This window comes from Cyprinus carpio, chromosome A3, assembly GCF_018340385.1.
Source record: "Cyprinus carpio isolate SPL01 chromosome A3, ASM1834038v1, whole genome shotgun sequence".
NCBI classification, from domain to species: Eukaryota; Metazoa; Chordata; class Actinopteri; order Cypriniformes; family Cyprinidae; genus Cyprinus; species Cyprinus carpio.
The window spans coordinates 38,205,846-38,222,065 of NC_056574.1; the positions used below are offsets into that span (position 1 = coordinate 38,205,846).

The window sequence follows — 16,220 nt, forward strand, 5'->3', positions numbered from 1 at the left end:
AAAAACAACAACTCAATTTGGTAAATAATATTACAGATTTATGCAGTTATATAAAAGTTATAACATTACTGTAAAATCTTTATTCACACTAATCTCACATGCCGTTATTATTACAAATCTGAATTTGCTGTATTGTATTGAATTTGTTTATTGCATTCTCTCTATTGTTGCACATTTATTAATTAAATAACATACCTACTGTTCTACTGTCTATCTTTGTCGACTCTGGGATATTGTAGTTATTGTATTTAACGAACAACATGCTTCACTCACCCGGAGGAGGGCGGCTGTTGTATTCATGCTCCTGCACCGGCAGCACCACATCAACACTCTCCATTTCAACATTTGCTTCCTTCTGCTCACCACAGAAACCTGTTTTTGCTGTCTGTGTCTGGCGTGATTTAACGTCTCCCCAATTGTTCCACGAAAACCTGGAAGGCAAAGCCTGCGGTGTAAGATATTAACGTCCGGCCTGTGGATGGACGCGGTCTTCATCCTCTGTGAAGTGCATAGCACACACAAAAGTGCTACCCTTTCTCACTGTAAATGCCGCACCCTCATCTCTTCGTATAGCCCAAATCCAACACCTTTTCATACTTTCATCGTTGGGAAAGCTATGAAACAATAAGTATGGTTGTTTCTTCTTTGAGTTGAAACACAAAGGTACGCAACAAGATTGACTACTCTTAGTCTCCGCCATTGTTCTCTAAGCGCTTAACCGGAAAAAAGTTTTCCCTACTTCCGGCTCGCTGACGTCATGCTGTGAAATAGGCCTATTTGTATAAGTACTTCTGCCATGTTGCACCTCCTTTTTTCTCCCTTCTCATCGTTTTCTGTCTCCTTATTTCCGTTTCCTGTCTAATCTCCCTCTTATATGTTGTTAGTTCATTAATATTCAACATACTATTAGCGTACTGAGCAGAAATGCAAATTTAAAAAGTACTAGTATCTATTTAGTTCAGGATATCTCTGGTCTAAAAAGTTACCAGTAACTAAAAAATAACTACTAGTTCTAATTTTTCTTAACAAATAAAGTATAATTAAGTACTAGTCACTATTGTAATAAGTACTAGTATCTAATGAAAATGTACTAGTATCTAATGATTAAGTACTAGTATCTAATGAATAAGTACTAGTACCTTTACAAAAGACACTAGTACCTAAAGAATAAGCACTAGTAGCTAAAGAATAAGCACTAGTACCTAATGAATAAATGAATTAAGTACTAGTACTTAGTGGTAAAGGTACTAGTATTGTTATGGCCCCGGTCTAGGTCAGGACCGCAACATAAATGACACAATGAATAGCTGTTAAAGTACTCTTTTATTCTTTTAGTTAATCTTTGGATCAATCTAATGCGGTAGCAATTTTGTAGAGTACAAACAATCACAAAATAAATAAATTATCAGGGGTGAGCAAATGCCAAAACAATAAACAAACAACACTAACTCCCCATTAAGGAACTAACTTCCCTGTGCATCAAAATAAAGAAACCAAAATACAACAGAATAACCTCACTCCTTATCTATCCAAAATCAGGAGAAAATGCTAATGGCCGAATGGCCTACAAAAAAAAAAAACAAATAAGGCACTCACCCCCTATGGACTCACATGTGGTTTACAAACAAACAATGCAACATTGGGGTTCAAGACATAAAGCTCTCAAGGTACATGTGGCTAACAGCACTCTGTTAAAGACTTGAGATCTAACAGCATTTTCACTACAGTTTAACACACAGGAGCAAGCATGACCGATCAAAGAGAGACACACAGCGCACTGATCACAGCTAGCAACAACAAGAGTGAGAGCAAAAAGGAAGAGAGCGCCCTCCAGCGAGATCCAGGGGAATTTATAGTACACATTCCGTCTCTGGTCCAACCACTGGCAGTCCCTCATTAAGCCTTGGACCAATCCTGTTAAAGAGGAGACAACAGGGAACACAACCACAGCATGCAAGACGTCCTGGACGTAACAGTATCGAAAAAATAAGTACTAGTACCATAAAAAAAGATACTAGTATGGCTTATAGATTAAATGTTACAATGGCTTGCCATATAAATACGACTAGTCAACTTGTAGAACTTCTTAGGAGGACTTGAATGCAGCATACAGACTTAATGAACTAGACACAGGGGAACTGAATAAGGCAAACAAGGGAAACAGAAACTGGGTCAATGACCAAAACTTGGGCAGGAGAACAGCAACAGAAAAAACCCCCCACAAAATTCCATATCCGTGATGCTAGCGGGCCTGCTGAAACAATTTTATTCCTTGCCACAAGAGCCATTGGATTAAATGAAGAAATATTATATGATTACAGAGTGACAAAGAAATCATTTCAGGCAGAAGGGGCAGATCTGGACTGGCTTGATGACTGAACTGACTCGAAAACAAAAAATCTTAAAAAGCATAATTAAATAATTTTTTTGGTAGACAACACTTAAAAAGTCATCAATAAAAGATGGGCATTGTTGGAGAATGAATTTATTGTGTGAGGCATGAGCAGCCCTTTAATTCTTTGTCTTTATGTGCGTAGTATAAAAAAAAGTTTTATATATATATGACATAATTTTCATTTTAAAGAGTAGCTGTTTTCTCTATTTTTTCCTTTGTGATTAATGTTCATGTCCGTCTGCATGATTTCTTACAATAGCTTTTAAAGAGCAGGCCATTAAAAGTTTAGATGGCAGTTATTTAAATGAGTAGATTATTCATTTCCACTATTTTTTTCCTTGCGATTGACTTTCATGTCCGTGTCTGTCATTGTGTAAGTCACATCTAATACACTATTAAGGCATTTAATTTAACAGATTTTTTTCTATGATGAATTATTGTTATGTAATAATTAATAATTGTTTTCATTTATGTCCATCAGAGATAAAACAACTGATGCTCATTAATTAGGGATTTATTAATTTATGTCAGATTCTGAAAGAGTATGTTTACTGGGCAAAAACAAACACATACAGTAGGTAGACATCCAAAATGGGTAATACCACCGCCGCAGGGCCGCGGCGTTAACTGCAATTCAGTCGCGTGTTAAAATCATTTAACGCCAGGTGGCACAAAGGGACAGATTGCAAACTGAATGTAATTGTAAAATGAAAGGAAGACGTTAAACAACAATAACATTATAATATACATTATAACATCCTTAAAACCATTAAAAAATAGGATAGTCTTAGGCTACAGTCTACTCATCAAAAATTTAAAGAAAGACCTTTACACAAAGGCTCTTATGCATGCTATTGTTTTTAAACAGTCATTACATACATACACACATACATACATATACATATATACACACACACACATATATATATATATATATGATATATATATATATATATATATATATATATATATATATATATATATATGCCTATATATAAAAGCTTAAAAGCTAAATGTTTTCATTTCAGTTCATTCTTGGTTAAATATATATATATATTCCATCGATACTGAAACACGTGTGAAATCCAAAGCCTATTTTACCTAATGAATAAGAGTTTAGCTTCAAATGGGCAACATGTTTGGATTTGTCCCGAATGAGAGAGATAAGCCCAACCTTACATAATGTATCGCTTTAAATTATTTTAAATTATTATTATTTATTTTTATTTTTTTGTTTTTAAGCCTATATTATTATATACTGCAATTATATTTATCCAATAGAATTATATATTTGTAATTCTTGTTCTGTTCTGATAAATTTGCTAAATTTAAAGGATTTGTTGTAAAGTGAAGGGAACTAAAAATGTCCTGTTGGTACATTAGCCTATAGCATTATTAGGCCTGCCGTTATTATTTCTGAATGTAATAAAATGCAACTCTCACAAACTTAATTTATTTTTTAGCGTGTTTTCGTGTATGTTTTTATCCAGCTTTATTTTTCCATTGCATCTAAAAATGACTTTGTGCATCACATTCACTCGCGCGCTCAATCTGCGTCACGCGATGCTCAGCTGTGGACGATTTCAAAATGTTTGATATAAAGGTTGATGTCACACATTATATACAGGAATTGTTCATTAAAAAAAAAAAAAAAATATATATATATATATATATATATATATATATATATTTAAAAAAAAAATAATATATTGTTAGTTTTATGCTAACATGCAATCAAGTCTTCGGATACTATACAAGATACAAGTTCATTTAGGCTATTTAGCATGCACTGTGACATTTTACCGTTTCAACTTATAAACTCCTTGAGATTTTAAAGTCAGTTTAATAGTATTGAGATTCAAGTTGAATCTAGTATAAAAAAGGTTTTAATTGCTTAAATTATTTCTATGAATTAATAAGTTAGCATGACTTTTTCCATCATAGCATTTTTTTACGAGCTGTATTCGTTTTCTGAAACCCAAGCACCCCACTTTTTTCTTTTTTTAATTCCCCAAAAGTTGGGTTAGTCCAAATTTGACCCAAAGTTGGGTTGAAATAACCCAGCATTTTTTAGAGTGTATTTATAATGTTTATTCTTGAAGAAAATAAGTATTTATTCTTTAATAAAATAAGGGATCCAAATATTTGTAATGTACAATAATATAGGCCTATATCTGCCTGCAGTTAAAAAGTTATATTTGTTCTGATTCACCCATTTATGAAGGATACAATTATTCTAAAAATAAAAATAAATAATGTCATAAAAAATGCCATCAGTCTGAATAAATTTTACCATTATAGAATTGGGGTAGTAATTTAGGAGGTGAAAATACAGTGAAATTACAAATGGCATTGGATTTTAAAGCATGACAACTGAAGGTCTATGAAACATTTCTATGATGCATTTTTTTAAACAATGGGACTTAAAGTTTTCAACTAAAATATTATTTCAACCATATAGCCTGTGAATAAATAAAATGCATACTTTTCAATGAAAGAACACTGAGAGAGTGTAGGTTGCTTCTGGTGTTTGGATTTTTACTTCAATATAATGAGATCCAAGTTTAGGAATAGCCTACAGTAGTTTTTTTTTTTTTTCTTTTTTAATCTCTATTTAACAGCATTAGCTCAATGAAATACGTCTTCCTTCAGGTAGACTGAATGTTTTTCTGTCTTGCTAAATGTTGGGCTCATGATCAGTAAGTTGTATTCGCTCAAATTGATTTAGTTAAATCAAAACTTGAGGACTTTGAAGCTGGGTCAGTTAGTGCGAGTCTCGCTCGCTGTGAAGCGGAGCAGCTGATGGAGGACTCCGCTTGGTCTTAAAGCCTTCCTCAAACGCCTACGTTCACAAATAGCATGATTTTCGCAAAAATAATGATTAATTATCAATTGATAATTTGTTATTATTTTGGTCTAGTGAAAATAATAATATGGGCTGCGAGAAAATAATGAATAAAAAGAGTAGGGCTGCTGTGAGTGCAGGCATGTTTCAACCCAGTAACATGACAACACACTGTTCCTCACAGCCAAAAACAGACCGAGTTCAGTTCAGCTGGAGGGGGCTGGGGTAGTTCTGTATAGCTTGTGGGGGTCGAGATAAAGGTGTGAATCTCTTGGTCTTTCATATGGACAGTCTTATGAGGGTTTTCAAACTTGCAGAACAGGTTTTAGGACAACTTTAAAGAAAGGTTTGATCCACTTCAAATGTTGACTACTGTATAGCGCAATAAAGTTTATTAGTTATTATAACTTAATTTCAGAGGAAGTGCCTTAACTCCAAAAAAAATAATAATAATAAATAAACAAATAAAATAAAATAAAAAGATGCAAACTGTTGCATTAGGGCTGGGCGATAGGCCTTATGGCCTAAAAAAAATCCCTGATTTTTTTTTCACAAAACAATCCGTTTTACAATTTAAATCAATTTTTTTTTTTGCCTCCCTACTTAAAATCAATATTCAAATGACAACGAAATTGTTCAAGACAAGTTTTAATATAATTCTTTATCATTTACCAGTCAAATTTATAACTGAGACAAGATGATTAATGCTGGAAAGACCTTTATTTTATTTATTTATTTATTTTTTAATACTAGCCCATCATGCAATCATACAATTTCTCCTCCGCGCTCGAGCATTTAATAATCACTCCGCTCTGCGCTCACTGATACCAGAAACACTGCTCTGCACTCGCTCCGTGGATAAAGTTGAAATGTTTTTTTCATAATGTAGCCTATAAAAATTACATAAAAATAAATAAATAAATAAATAAAATTACAGGAGAGTTTCAAAGGGGATTAGGCTATTGTGTGCAAACTTTTTTTCCTACCAAACGCCAAACTAATAAAATTGTCAGCATTAAAAGGTATGATTGCTGCTTTCTGCTGCGCAAATTTTGTTTGTGATGAAAATAACAGTACATTTTCGGTTATTTTATCTACAGATCGATGCATTTCTTCCTGAGTGGAGCGTCGGCCGTTTTGTTGCGTCCATACAATATTTTTTTAGAGTGTGAAATATAAATTTTCACAGAATGTAGCCTATTTATAAACAATAGGCCTATATTAAACCATCTCTTTAAGTTTTTCTAAATCCCAAACAGAGTCCAGACATCAGTAAAGTATCCGTCTATGAACATGTTTTATAGGTGACAAAAAAACACCAGACTTTTGGGAGACATTATATTTTGTAGACTTTATGTGATTTAAAATGCACAAACCAGAAGCACAATATCTGCAGAGAAGGGTTGGCCATTCTTAAAACATAAAATATTTATTTTATTTCAATTTTCGTTTTTGTGTTTCAGAGGGAAAATCAGTGTTAAGGCATCTCTCCATTACAGACCGTTCTGAAAGAAGAATTTATGCAAACACGTATAAAATGCTTTAAAAACTTTAACAGAGATGTCTAGAGGATATTTAATAGGTCCGCCTCCCACGTAAGATTTTCTAGTCACTAGTCGTTCATTTGTCATTATTCAACTAATCAGAGGTTTATATTACATTTACAACTATAATCCATAATGAGCCTTAATATATTCCACGCTCAAACACATGCATTACGTTCGTCACAAAGCACAGGCAGAAGTAGCCTAATAATTGTAAAAAAGGAGACATTTTAATTATTTATTAATAAACAAATATTTTCTTGTCGGCTGCAAGATGAAATTCACAGTGCTGACTCTCTCCACATGAACGCGGCTTTAGACAGAAATACAACCTTCACAGATTACATAATGCTTTCGTTTTGAATTGATTCATTTAAAAGACATTTCAAGCTTTCTGTAGATATATTTCTCATGTTTGTGAGACACCCAGATTTTCAGTTATTTCATTATTAGGAAAAAAATCACGTGATCGAGAGGGCGCCTCCCTGTCAAGCGCATTAATAATTTTTGCACAAACACTTGAATATGTTTAATTATTCACATTTTGCATATGCATTACAAAGTAAATAATTTTTTACATGCAATTATCCAAAATAAAACCAAACAAGATTTGTAATTAAGATAAAATATGTAGACAAATAAGAATAAATGCTGTGAGCACTCAGCATCATGCGCGCCGAGCAAATCTTGCACTGACATTTTACAGAATATTGTACAAACCTGCATTTAAATGCGGCTGCAATTTATTTATTTCATTTATTTATTTATTTTTTACTTAAATTATATGAAAGCAAGTAAAGAAGACTCCATTTAAAATCACTGAAGCTCTTTTTTTACATCGTGTGTATTTTGTTGATTATAATGACTTGAGTTTAAACGTGAGAACGTTTTATTAATCAGTCCATTCTTTAGCGTTTCAGTGATTTAGTTAAATCGTGCAGGTTTAATTTATTCGTTTCTTGTTTTAATTAGGCCTAAATAATGGGAGCGAAATTATACAGTGCCTCACGTTTTACTAAAATAAAGAAAATAATTTATAAAACACGCAAGCCTAGCTCACAATAGGCTACCACTCTTAATGCTCCGATGCAAAGTAAACCACATTTTCTTTTTAATAATATAACACACAATTCATATTATATAAATAATACTGCACACTATTTAAATGTGTCTAATCTAAAATATGGTGTAGAGAAAATATAAGCACAGGCTCATAGGCTTGACATTTATCCTGCTTGAATTCGTTCTAAGAAACGCACATATCTTCATAAGGACTAAACTTTCATCTGTGAATATTAAATATTTTTTCTTTCATTTTCCCTGACTGCAGTCAAATATAACACTTCAGTGAGGCAAAACTGACGTCTATTTGCGAAAATGTGCTTTGATGCGCTTGTTTGATAACTTGTGATTAAAGCGCCACTCAGCGGTCAAAAGCTGCAAATGCACTTTGCAGACGCCGCGGCGGCGGTACGAGCGGCGGTAGAAGTAACGTTTTGGATGGCCACCTACTGTATACACACACACTATCAGTCAAAGGTTTTGAATCTTTAAGATTTTTTAAATGTTTTTGAATGTTTTGGAGAACTGTTTTTGTGTACACAAATAAGTTTGGGGTCAAAGATTTTTAAACCTTTTTTTACACTTTTTATTCATCAAAGAAAAAAATATTGTGGTTTACATTAACATAAGAGAGAGAGATTCCCTTTTGTATTCTGTTTAGACAATGTGACGACAACATGGTAATTGATTAAAGATAATTACATTTTCAACAACCAGTATTCAGGGGTATAAAATATTTTCATAATTTTACTTGATTACTGTACTTAAGCATTATTTTTTGTGACTTGTACTTTATTCAAGTTCAATTTAAACTGACTACTTGTACTTTTACTTGATTTCATTTCAGAAGAAAAAGAAAACAGTACTTTACTCCTTACAATTTTATTTCAACTTAAAAAGTACTCATTACATTTTTGCATTTTTATATTTTGTCTTATGCAAATTAAATGTAAATGGAAGGTTAAATGTGCACCCAAATGAGAACCAATGAGGTTTGTTTTCATGCATCAAGCACACACATATCAGTTTCAGTTATAACTTTCATCAGGGAAATTTCTGACTTCAAAAGGTCACCATCAAATCTGAGGAAGCATATTGTTGTTTTCCCTTTTCCCTTTCAGACCCGATATCAGTTACACCAGTTATTACACTCATAAACAATGATTGGAATAGTTATATAAAAATATTGGCCAATCAAACATCCTTGAATCTCAGATGGCACAAGCAAACTGAACTTCATTAGTGCACGCTCTTATAATGTCAGTAAGAGTAGCTTTTCAAGAATAGTATATATTTTTTAGAAAGATAAAGAATAAATGACAAAAATAACAAAATAACTGCCCTTTTCACCTATTCATGAGAGCGTGTCCAACACACCTGAGAATAACTGCTCAAACTCTCTTTAGGAAGAGAGATAGAGGGAGAAGGTGAAAGGAATGACGGAGAACGTGAGAGACATTAAAAATAAAAGGAGGTTGAGCGAACTTCTGAATCCATTGTTGTGGTATTCGACAAATCCAGGTGGGTTGCTGCCTATGTTAGAGGTGATCCAGTCCTGGAACTGAGAAACTCTGGCAAACACACTGGGATATTTCGGGTTATCACATGGACTGGCTCCAAAACTCACAATGCCGGACTGAATCCACAGGGAACTGTTCCTACTGACCACTGGACCTCCAGAGTCTCCCTGCATTGACAAACATTCAGCATTTATATCTCTGACAATGTACAGCAAACAACTGTTAAAGACAGAAGTAAAAGTATTCCAGCTGTGTGTCCACCAAAGCGTGTTTTTCCTGAGGCCAGTGTACATTTTCATTTGTTTGCAGTGGGATCAATGAGCATTTTTCTCTTGTTACTGAAAGTTCAAACATTTTCATCACCAAGTGTGCATAAAAAAAGAAAAGCAGAAAAAAATAAGCTTTTTTGTACACTATTTGAGCATAAGGAACAACATTTTGTGGGGCAGGTTTTTCATATTTTGTTGCCGATTTGAAATATGTAATTTAATTGTGAGTTCAGCAGGCAGTTTTTGAGATTTTAGGATTCCCCCATTCATTTAGAATGGTCTTGAATGCTGGGTTTTAGTTAGCTATGTATTGTGGCGGTTCTGAATTCAAATGTGGGGAGTGTTGCTAAAATGCTCTATCGTGTTGGTTTGTAAAATCACATCCTCTCACAGGCTGAGACAAATACCACACCTCCAGCATCGCACTGCATTGCATAGAGGAGAAGTTAATATTGCTGGTCAGCAATTGCTGATAAAACCTGTGAAATCAGATTCTGGATTGTGCTTCTAAAGTGCAAACACCATGGTTAAACTTTCGTTAGTGTAGCAAAACATTGCTTAATTTGTGGTTACCATGGTTAACTGTAGTTACCATGTTTTTTTGGTTTTATCTGAAGTAAAACCATGGATAATTTTCGTAAGGGCTTGTCACAATATGCATGACTGCTGCTGTGACGTTAATGTCTTTATTGACACAGTTTGCGCAGAATATTAGTGAATTAAAAATGAATATCCTTATGTTCTTAAGGAGGGGGGTTGGGGGGTGATAGTCACCTACATCTAGCCTGAGGGCAGTGGGTGGCCAGGGAGGGGGCCAGCAACCAGTCAGGGGTGGCACAGAATATTCATTATTTCAATATAAAAACATGTTTGATTATAATGTACTGGACTGTTTTAGTGCCTAAAACACAACTGAGTACAAGTACAATTATTTTCTACTTAACTGTAATTGAGATCAAGTAACACTGAGTGAATATGACAATTTTTGTATTATTCCTCACCTGCAGGTATTTTAATAAAAGTGCTCACTATAGCTTTATTTCTCATTCAGCTTCTCAAAACTCATAAATGCTTGCTCTCCAACATTACATACTCATGGATGAGATAGCAGATAGTGATAAAAATGTGAAAAAGGCCAGAAGTCAACAGAAGACATAAATGCCAGAATATAAAATGAGTTATTTTATGCATTTAAATGGTTTAATTTTTGCATATTATCTAGTATAAGTGCACTGTGCTCACATTTATTTGTGCATTAAATTCCTAATAAAAAATACATATCTGCTTGTCCCTTATATTGTGATCTTGAATTGCAGAATATATTTTAGTACATTTGAGAGACGTTCTTGTGCTGCGTATACATGCACAGTTTGCAGCTTTAATTGCCTTTCTGGTAATTTCATGACTTATCTGACGACAGAACTAGGTGCTGATATTTCTTGTGCGGGTTATTTATGATGAAGTGCTATAGAGCGTGCGACTGTTGAAGAGTGTGTGCCGTGAGCACAGTAAAACGGCTGATTAGACAGGAAAGTGTGTTTTACAGACAACATCTAACAACATCTCATCAGAACGCAGTTCACAGTTGTTCTACTGAAGCACATTTGGCTGCTGTAGCTTTTCTGTGCTTGTTTGACTCGCGCCTGACGCTGAGCTGAAGTTTCATGTGGTCATAAAGAGATATGGCGGTTCCGCATCTTAATTAATGCATTTCTTGTCAAGAAAAAAAAGGGACAAAAACTGCAGTTTCGAGTGGCTCCGCCTCTGCCTGAGGGTGAGTAAATTTTCATTTTGGGTAAACTATCCCCTCAAAGGTTTACTCTATCGATATACTATTAGTTTGCACTGCAACTCCATGCTTTCTTCTGCAGATCAGTTGCAGTAAAAAGCAGTCGTAGTGTATGAGTTCATGATCAGTGTTGTACAAACTGGGCTTCTAGAGCAACTAGATTGGAAGTGTAAAGTTTGCATGTGCTGACTAATGTTTTGTAATTGCTTTGGATTAAAATGCATGACTGGATGTCTTACCTGACATGAATGTTTACCTCCCACGTTTATCAATCCAGCACAAATCATATTGCTTGTGATTGTTGTGAGCGCTGCAAAAGCATTGTAACAGTCATTGTCGCTCACAACTGGAACCTGCACCTCCTGCAGTATATTAGCCGGCTCGCCTGCGAAACAGATCCGAGGACAAATTTTACAGCTTTTTAAAAAACATTTCTGGGTAAAACTGTTGAGGCACACACTATTGTTTGTATTCAGTTAACTGGCAAGCAAATCTTCCCTCACCTTCAGACTTTAGAAGTCCCCATCCAGTGATCCAGCTCTCCGTACATCCACCAAATACACTACCAGCCGCCGCCAGACACACTGGCCTGATGTAATCAGAGAAAGTCACAGAAGAGGAGAGCTGGACCAGGGCTATGTCACTGTCGAACTTAATCAAGTTATATTTTGGATGAACGATGATTCGACTCGCTGTCCTGTATGTCTCATTAGGGTTTAAGCCCAATTGGCTATGACGCCCAAAATACATCACAATGTTAGATGCAATGACACTGTAAACAGAGAAAGTATGCTTTAATCCCATTATTATCAATATACAGCTGTATCTTAAGCTTTATTTAGGCTTTCAACATACTCAGTGAAGCAGTGAGCTGCAGACAGAACCCAGTCTTTATTGATGAGACTCCCGCCACAGAAATGACCAAAGCTGGGTGTTTGAATGCTGACTTGCCACGGCCAGGCCCCTGCTTTCGCATCCACCCCTCCAACAATCTTATTGTTGAGGGGGGCTCGACCACATACTGATGAGAGAAAGCAAGATGGGAGCTTTCCTTCATAAAGTGCTTCACAGACACAGAACAAACATTCTGCATGCACTGCAAAAATGATTTTCCTACTTAGAAGTTTTGCCTTGTTTTCCAGGACAAATATCTAAACATTCTTAAATAGAGAGATATATTTACTTGAGATGCAAGATGGCTTAAGATTTTGTCTTTTTTTCCCTAAATATTTATCAAGATTTTGATAATATCCAAAAAATAATTTGCTAAAAAATTGAAAAAAATATCTGGCAATGGGGCAAGATTATCTTATATTTTTCAAGGTTTAAGCACAAAAAAAAAGAAAAAAAACATTTTGATATAAATTTTCAGAAAACAAGACTTAATATATTTAGTAATTTTCCTTCTTGAGTAAATGCATCTTGATTAAAGAATGTTTAAATATTTATACTAGAAAACAAGATTAAAAACCAAGTAAATGTTGTTGGAGTGTGGAACAAGAGTTTTGTGGTCATTATGACAACTTACCATCTAACTGGCAGAGGGAGCCTGTGTGGGTAGACAAAATACAACGTTAGTAAACTAGACTCCAGACAAAGCTGATGAACTGGTTTGTGCTACAGCCCACAACTGGTTCACCTGCTACATCAGTCCTGGCATGTACTATTGGCATGAAAACAGGATAAAATCTTCACCTGAATAATGGTATTTATGGAATGATGATTTCATAGTCATTAAATTAGCTTGCAGGAGCTGCATCTCATATTCAGGAAATACTTCTGGGTTACTATGGTTACGGTTAAGATTCTGTCATATATGGAATGCTGAATGCTGCAGTTTCAATGTATCAAATGATTCCAATTTTCTAAATATTCTATAAATATTTTTCTGTATCATGCCATGGCTCTTTTCTATTTCAGTTAAAAAAATAATTATTAATACTGTCATATTTAAGAGATTTTATCATTTTAAATAATGACACTATTGTCAACCAATGAGAAATGTAGTTAACACTTATTTTAGGGTCTCTAAACTAGTCGCTTATTAGCATGCGTATTACTAGAATATTAGCCATTTATTAGTACTAATTAAGCACATATTAATGCCTAATTCTACATCTCTAGTCCTACCCAATACCTAAACTTAATAACTAGCTTATTAACTATTAATAAACAGCAAATTAGGAATTTATTGAGGGAAAAGTTGTAGTTAATAGTGAATAAGTGTTCCCTATTCTAAAGTGTTACCGAAATGTATCTAGCTATAAACTTTTTATACCTAGTTCCAATTTTTTTAATTAACATTTATTATTATTGAAATATAAAAATATTACAATTATTAAAATATACAGTATATTCACAATAGTGAAAAAGTAATAAACAGTCACTATCATTTATTAATTATCATTATTTTCCATCAAATCTGTAAAAAGTTAAAAGTATGGGGTTTATGTAAAAAAAAAAACAGTTCTTTAAAGTCATGATGCATTCATATTCAAGTTCTGCACATTCTTTCACTCTGAGCTGCATCCTGAGAGGCTTTTTAAACAGTACTGAAGGAATACACATGCAATATACCTAAATATACACGTACATTTTGCATTTGTAAAGAAATGAATACAAATGCACAACTTACATGTATCTCTAGATCAAAAGGTTTTTACAATCATGAGAACATAAATTCAGTCAAGTGTGTTGTACTGGTCAGTTTTTAAGTAAAACAAACACTATTAAACGTGCACATAACTTTGTCATGTTAAAGGGTTTTTTTTAAAGATTTTACCTGCTATGTTGAGAAGTATGGCTCCGGCGACACTCAAAGCGGTGTTAAACTTCATACTTCTGGTTTGTGGTCTGACTGCTGTTTTCACAACTGTCAGGTTCCTGATGAGATGTAGAGCAAGTACCGCTGCATTTATGAGAAGTTCTCTGCCCACCCCCATTACGTCTATCTCTGAATCTTTTCTTTTTTTCTTTTTCTCCCCCAGAAAAAAACTATAAATCCAAAAGCTTATTCTGGGGATATTGTGGGTGGGACTTGTCCACACAACTTTTTACTAAAGTCATAGCTTGCAGAAAGCATGTAAAACACAGATACAAATTCATCTCTAATCTGTCATTCTTCATAATTTCATTCATGTATCATGAAATACATAAATATAATATTACACACAGAGCCGGCCCAAGCATAAGGGCCCCTGTGGCCACCATATTCCAATATCATTATGCCTCAATTAGCCAGTTGTTTAAGATGTGTGTTTAATGATTTATGTTATTAAAATAACATTCTTTTCGGTAAATATATTGTTGCTGGTTTATTTCGTTACTTTTCAGTACACCTGACCGCTCTTGTGGGTTTGCTAATTGTAGAAGGGTATAAACATGCCAGGCAGACATTGGTATGATGTAAGTGTAACCCCTCTCTCCCGGGTCCTCACCGCCACACCTCGTCCTTGCTCCGAGTGGGCCTCGAACCCGGGTCTCCAGCATGGGAGGCGGACACACTAACAAGGAGGCTAAATGACTGCAGCCACTCTTGAGATCAGGGGAGTGAGGTTTACCTGCACAGCACCTACTCGCTCACCCCCCTAAACCTCACTCCCATCCGGGTCACGTAACATTCTCCTCAACAGCTTCATTAAACTGATTTACCAATTCAACAGACAAAAAATCAAGTATCTTTGTAATTAAGAGCTGTTTCTTTTTTCAATATTTGTTTTTTTCCCGAACACAGAAAACATAGCATCGTACAAACATTAGTACATCATTATATTCAATGAATCTCAGAATTATTTTACAACATGAACAAACATTTTATTTTACCTGTTACATAAGCAACACGGCTACAGCAAATAAAACTGAAATGGGTGTGTTAGATTTATAGTGTGCGAATAATCAAGCATTGACAATCAGTCAATGAACAGTCGTATTGGCAGCACTGAGGGGCCCCTTGTAAAATTCTGCTTTGGGCCCCTAAAAGGCTTGGGCCCGTCCTGATTACATTCATATACTAGTGTGATCAAAGTGACGAAGTCCCACTATTAATTCTCTGCGCATACATGTCTGTGAATGTTAGATTTGTTATGGTCTGTGCTATTTTTTTTAAAGCCATTTGGTGGTTTATAGACAGAGAATGGACTTGTCAGAGAAAAGACCTGCATGTTTTCCTAGTTCTGCACATTTCAGACCTGCACGCACTTTCACAATTCTTACAGGAATCTTGCCTTTATGTGACCAACTTTAAGTTAAATGAACACTATTCATTCTTAAAATTGCTGACATATCAGTGTTAAAAGATTTCTAGCCACACAACAGGTAAAACCAGACCACTTTCTGCAATAACAGCAGTTTCCAGTAAGTCACACAAAACATTTAGAATAACTCCTAGGGCTGTGGTTACCAACAGGTCGAGTGATCTTAATCACTGTTCCAGTAGCTACCGTAAATAAAAGTAAAATAAGTACAAAAAATACATTGCATTTATCTATTCTTTGTACTGTATTTTTCTTCAAATCAAAAAAAAAAAATGATCATGCAACATGTGAACAGCATCTTGGGTTGAATTATAATCAAAATACAGTGGTTTATAATTCTATAATTTTAAATGGCTACAGATTTTTTTTTAAGGCCAGTTTGCTTGTTATTGAGCAAATAACCAATAAATGAATTGCTTTAAAAAAAAAATCAGATTCTGAATCGGCCATGACATGAAAAGTCATGATCGATGCATCACTAATTAAAATACTAAATAAAAGGCCTCAAATTGGAGGTACATTCTTTTTTTATCAGTTCTTCAA

General features: G+C 34.5%; 1 protein-coding gene across 1 annotated transcript; it reads right to left on the bottom strand.

Annotated features, from left to right (window-relative positions):
• Window positions 1–8,408: 8,408 nt before the first annotated feature.
• LOC109067361 (trypsin-2-like) lies at window positions 8,409–14,622 on the bottom strand. Its single transcript, XM_042732054.1, has 6 exons — window positions 14,207–14,622; window positions 12,953–12,973; window positions 12,280–12,445; window positions 11,928–12,196; window positions 11,664–11,809; window positions 8,409–9,533 (listed from the first exon to the last, which is right to left on the bottom strand). Exons 1-6 carry the CDS (start codon window positions 14,364–14,366, stop codon window positions 9,249–9,251), a joined length of 1,047 nt encoding a protein of 348 aa, XP_042587988.1. The 5' UTR covers window positions 14,367–14,622; the 3' UTR covers window positions 8,409–9,248.
• Window positions 14,623–16,220: the final 1,598 nt, after the last annotated feature.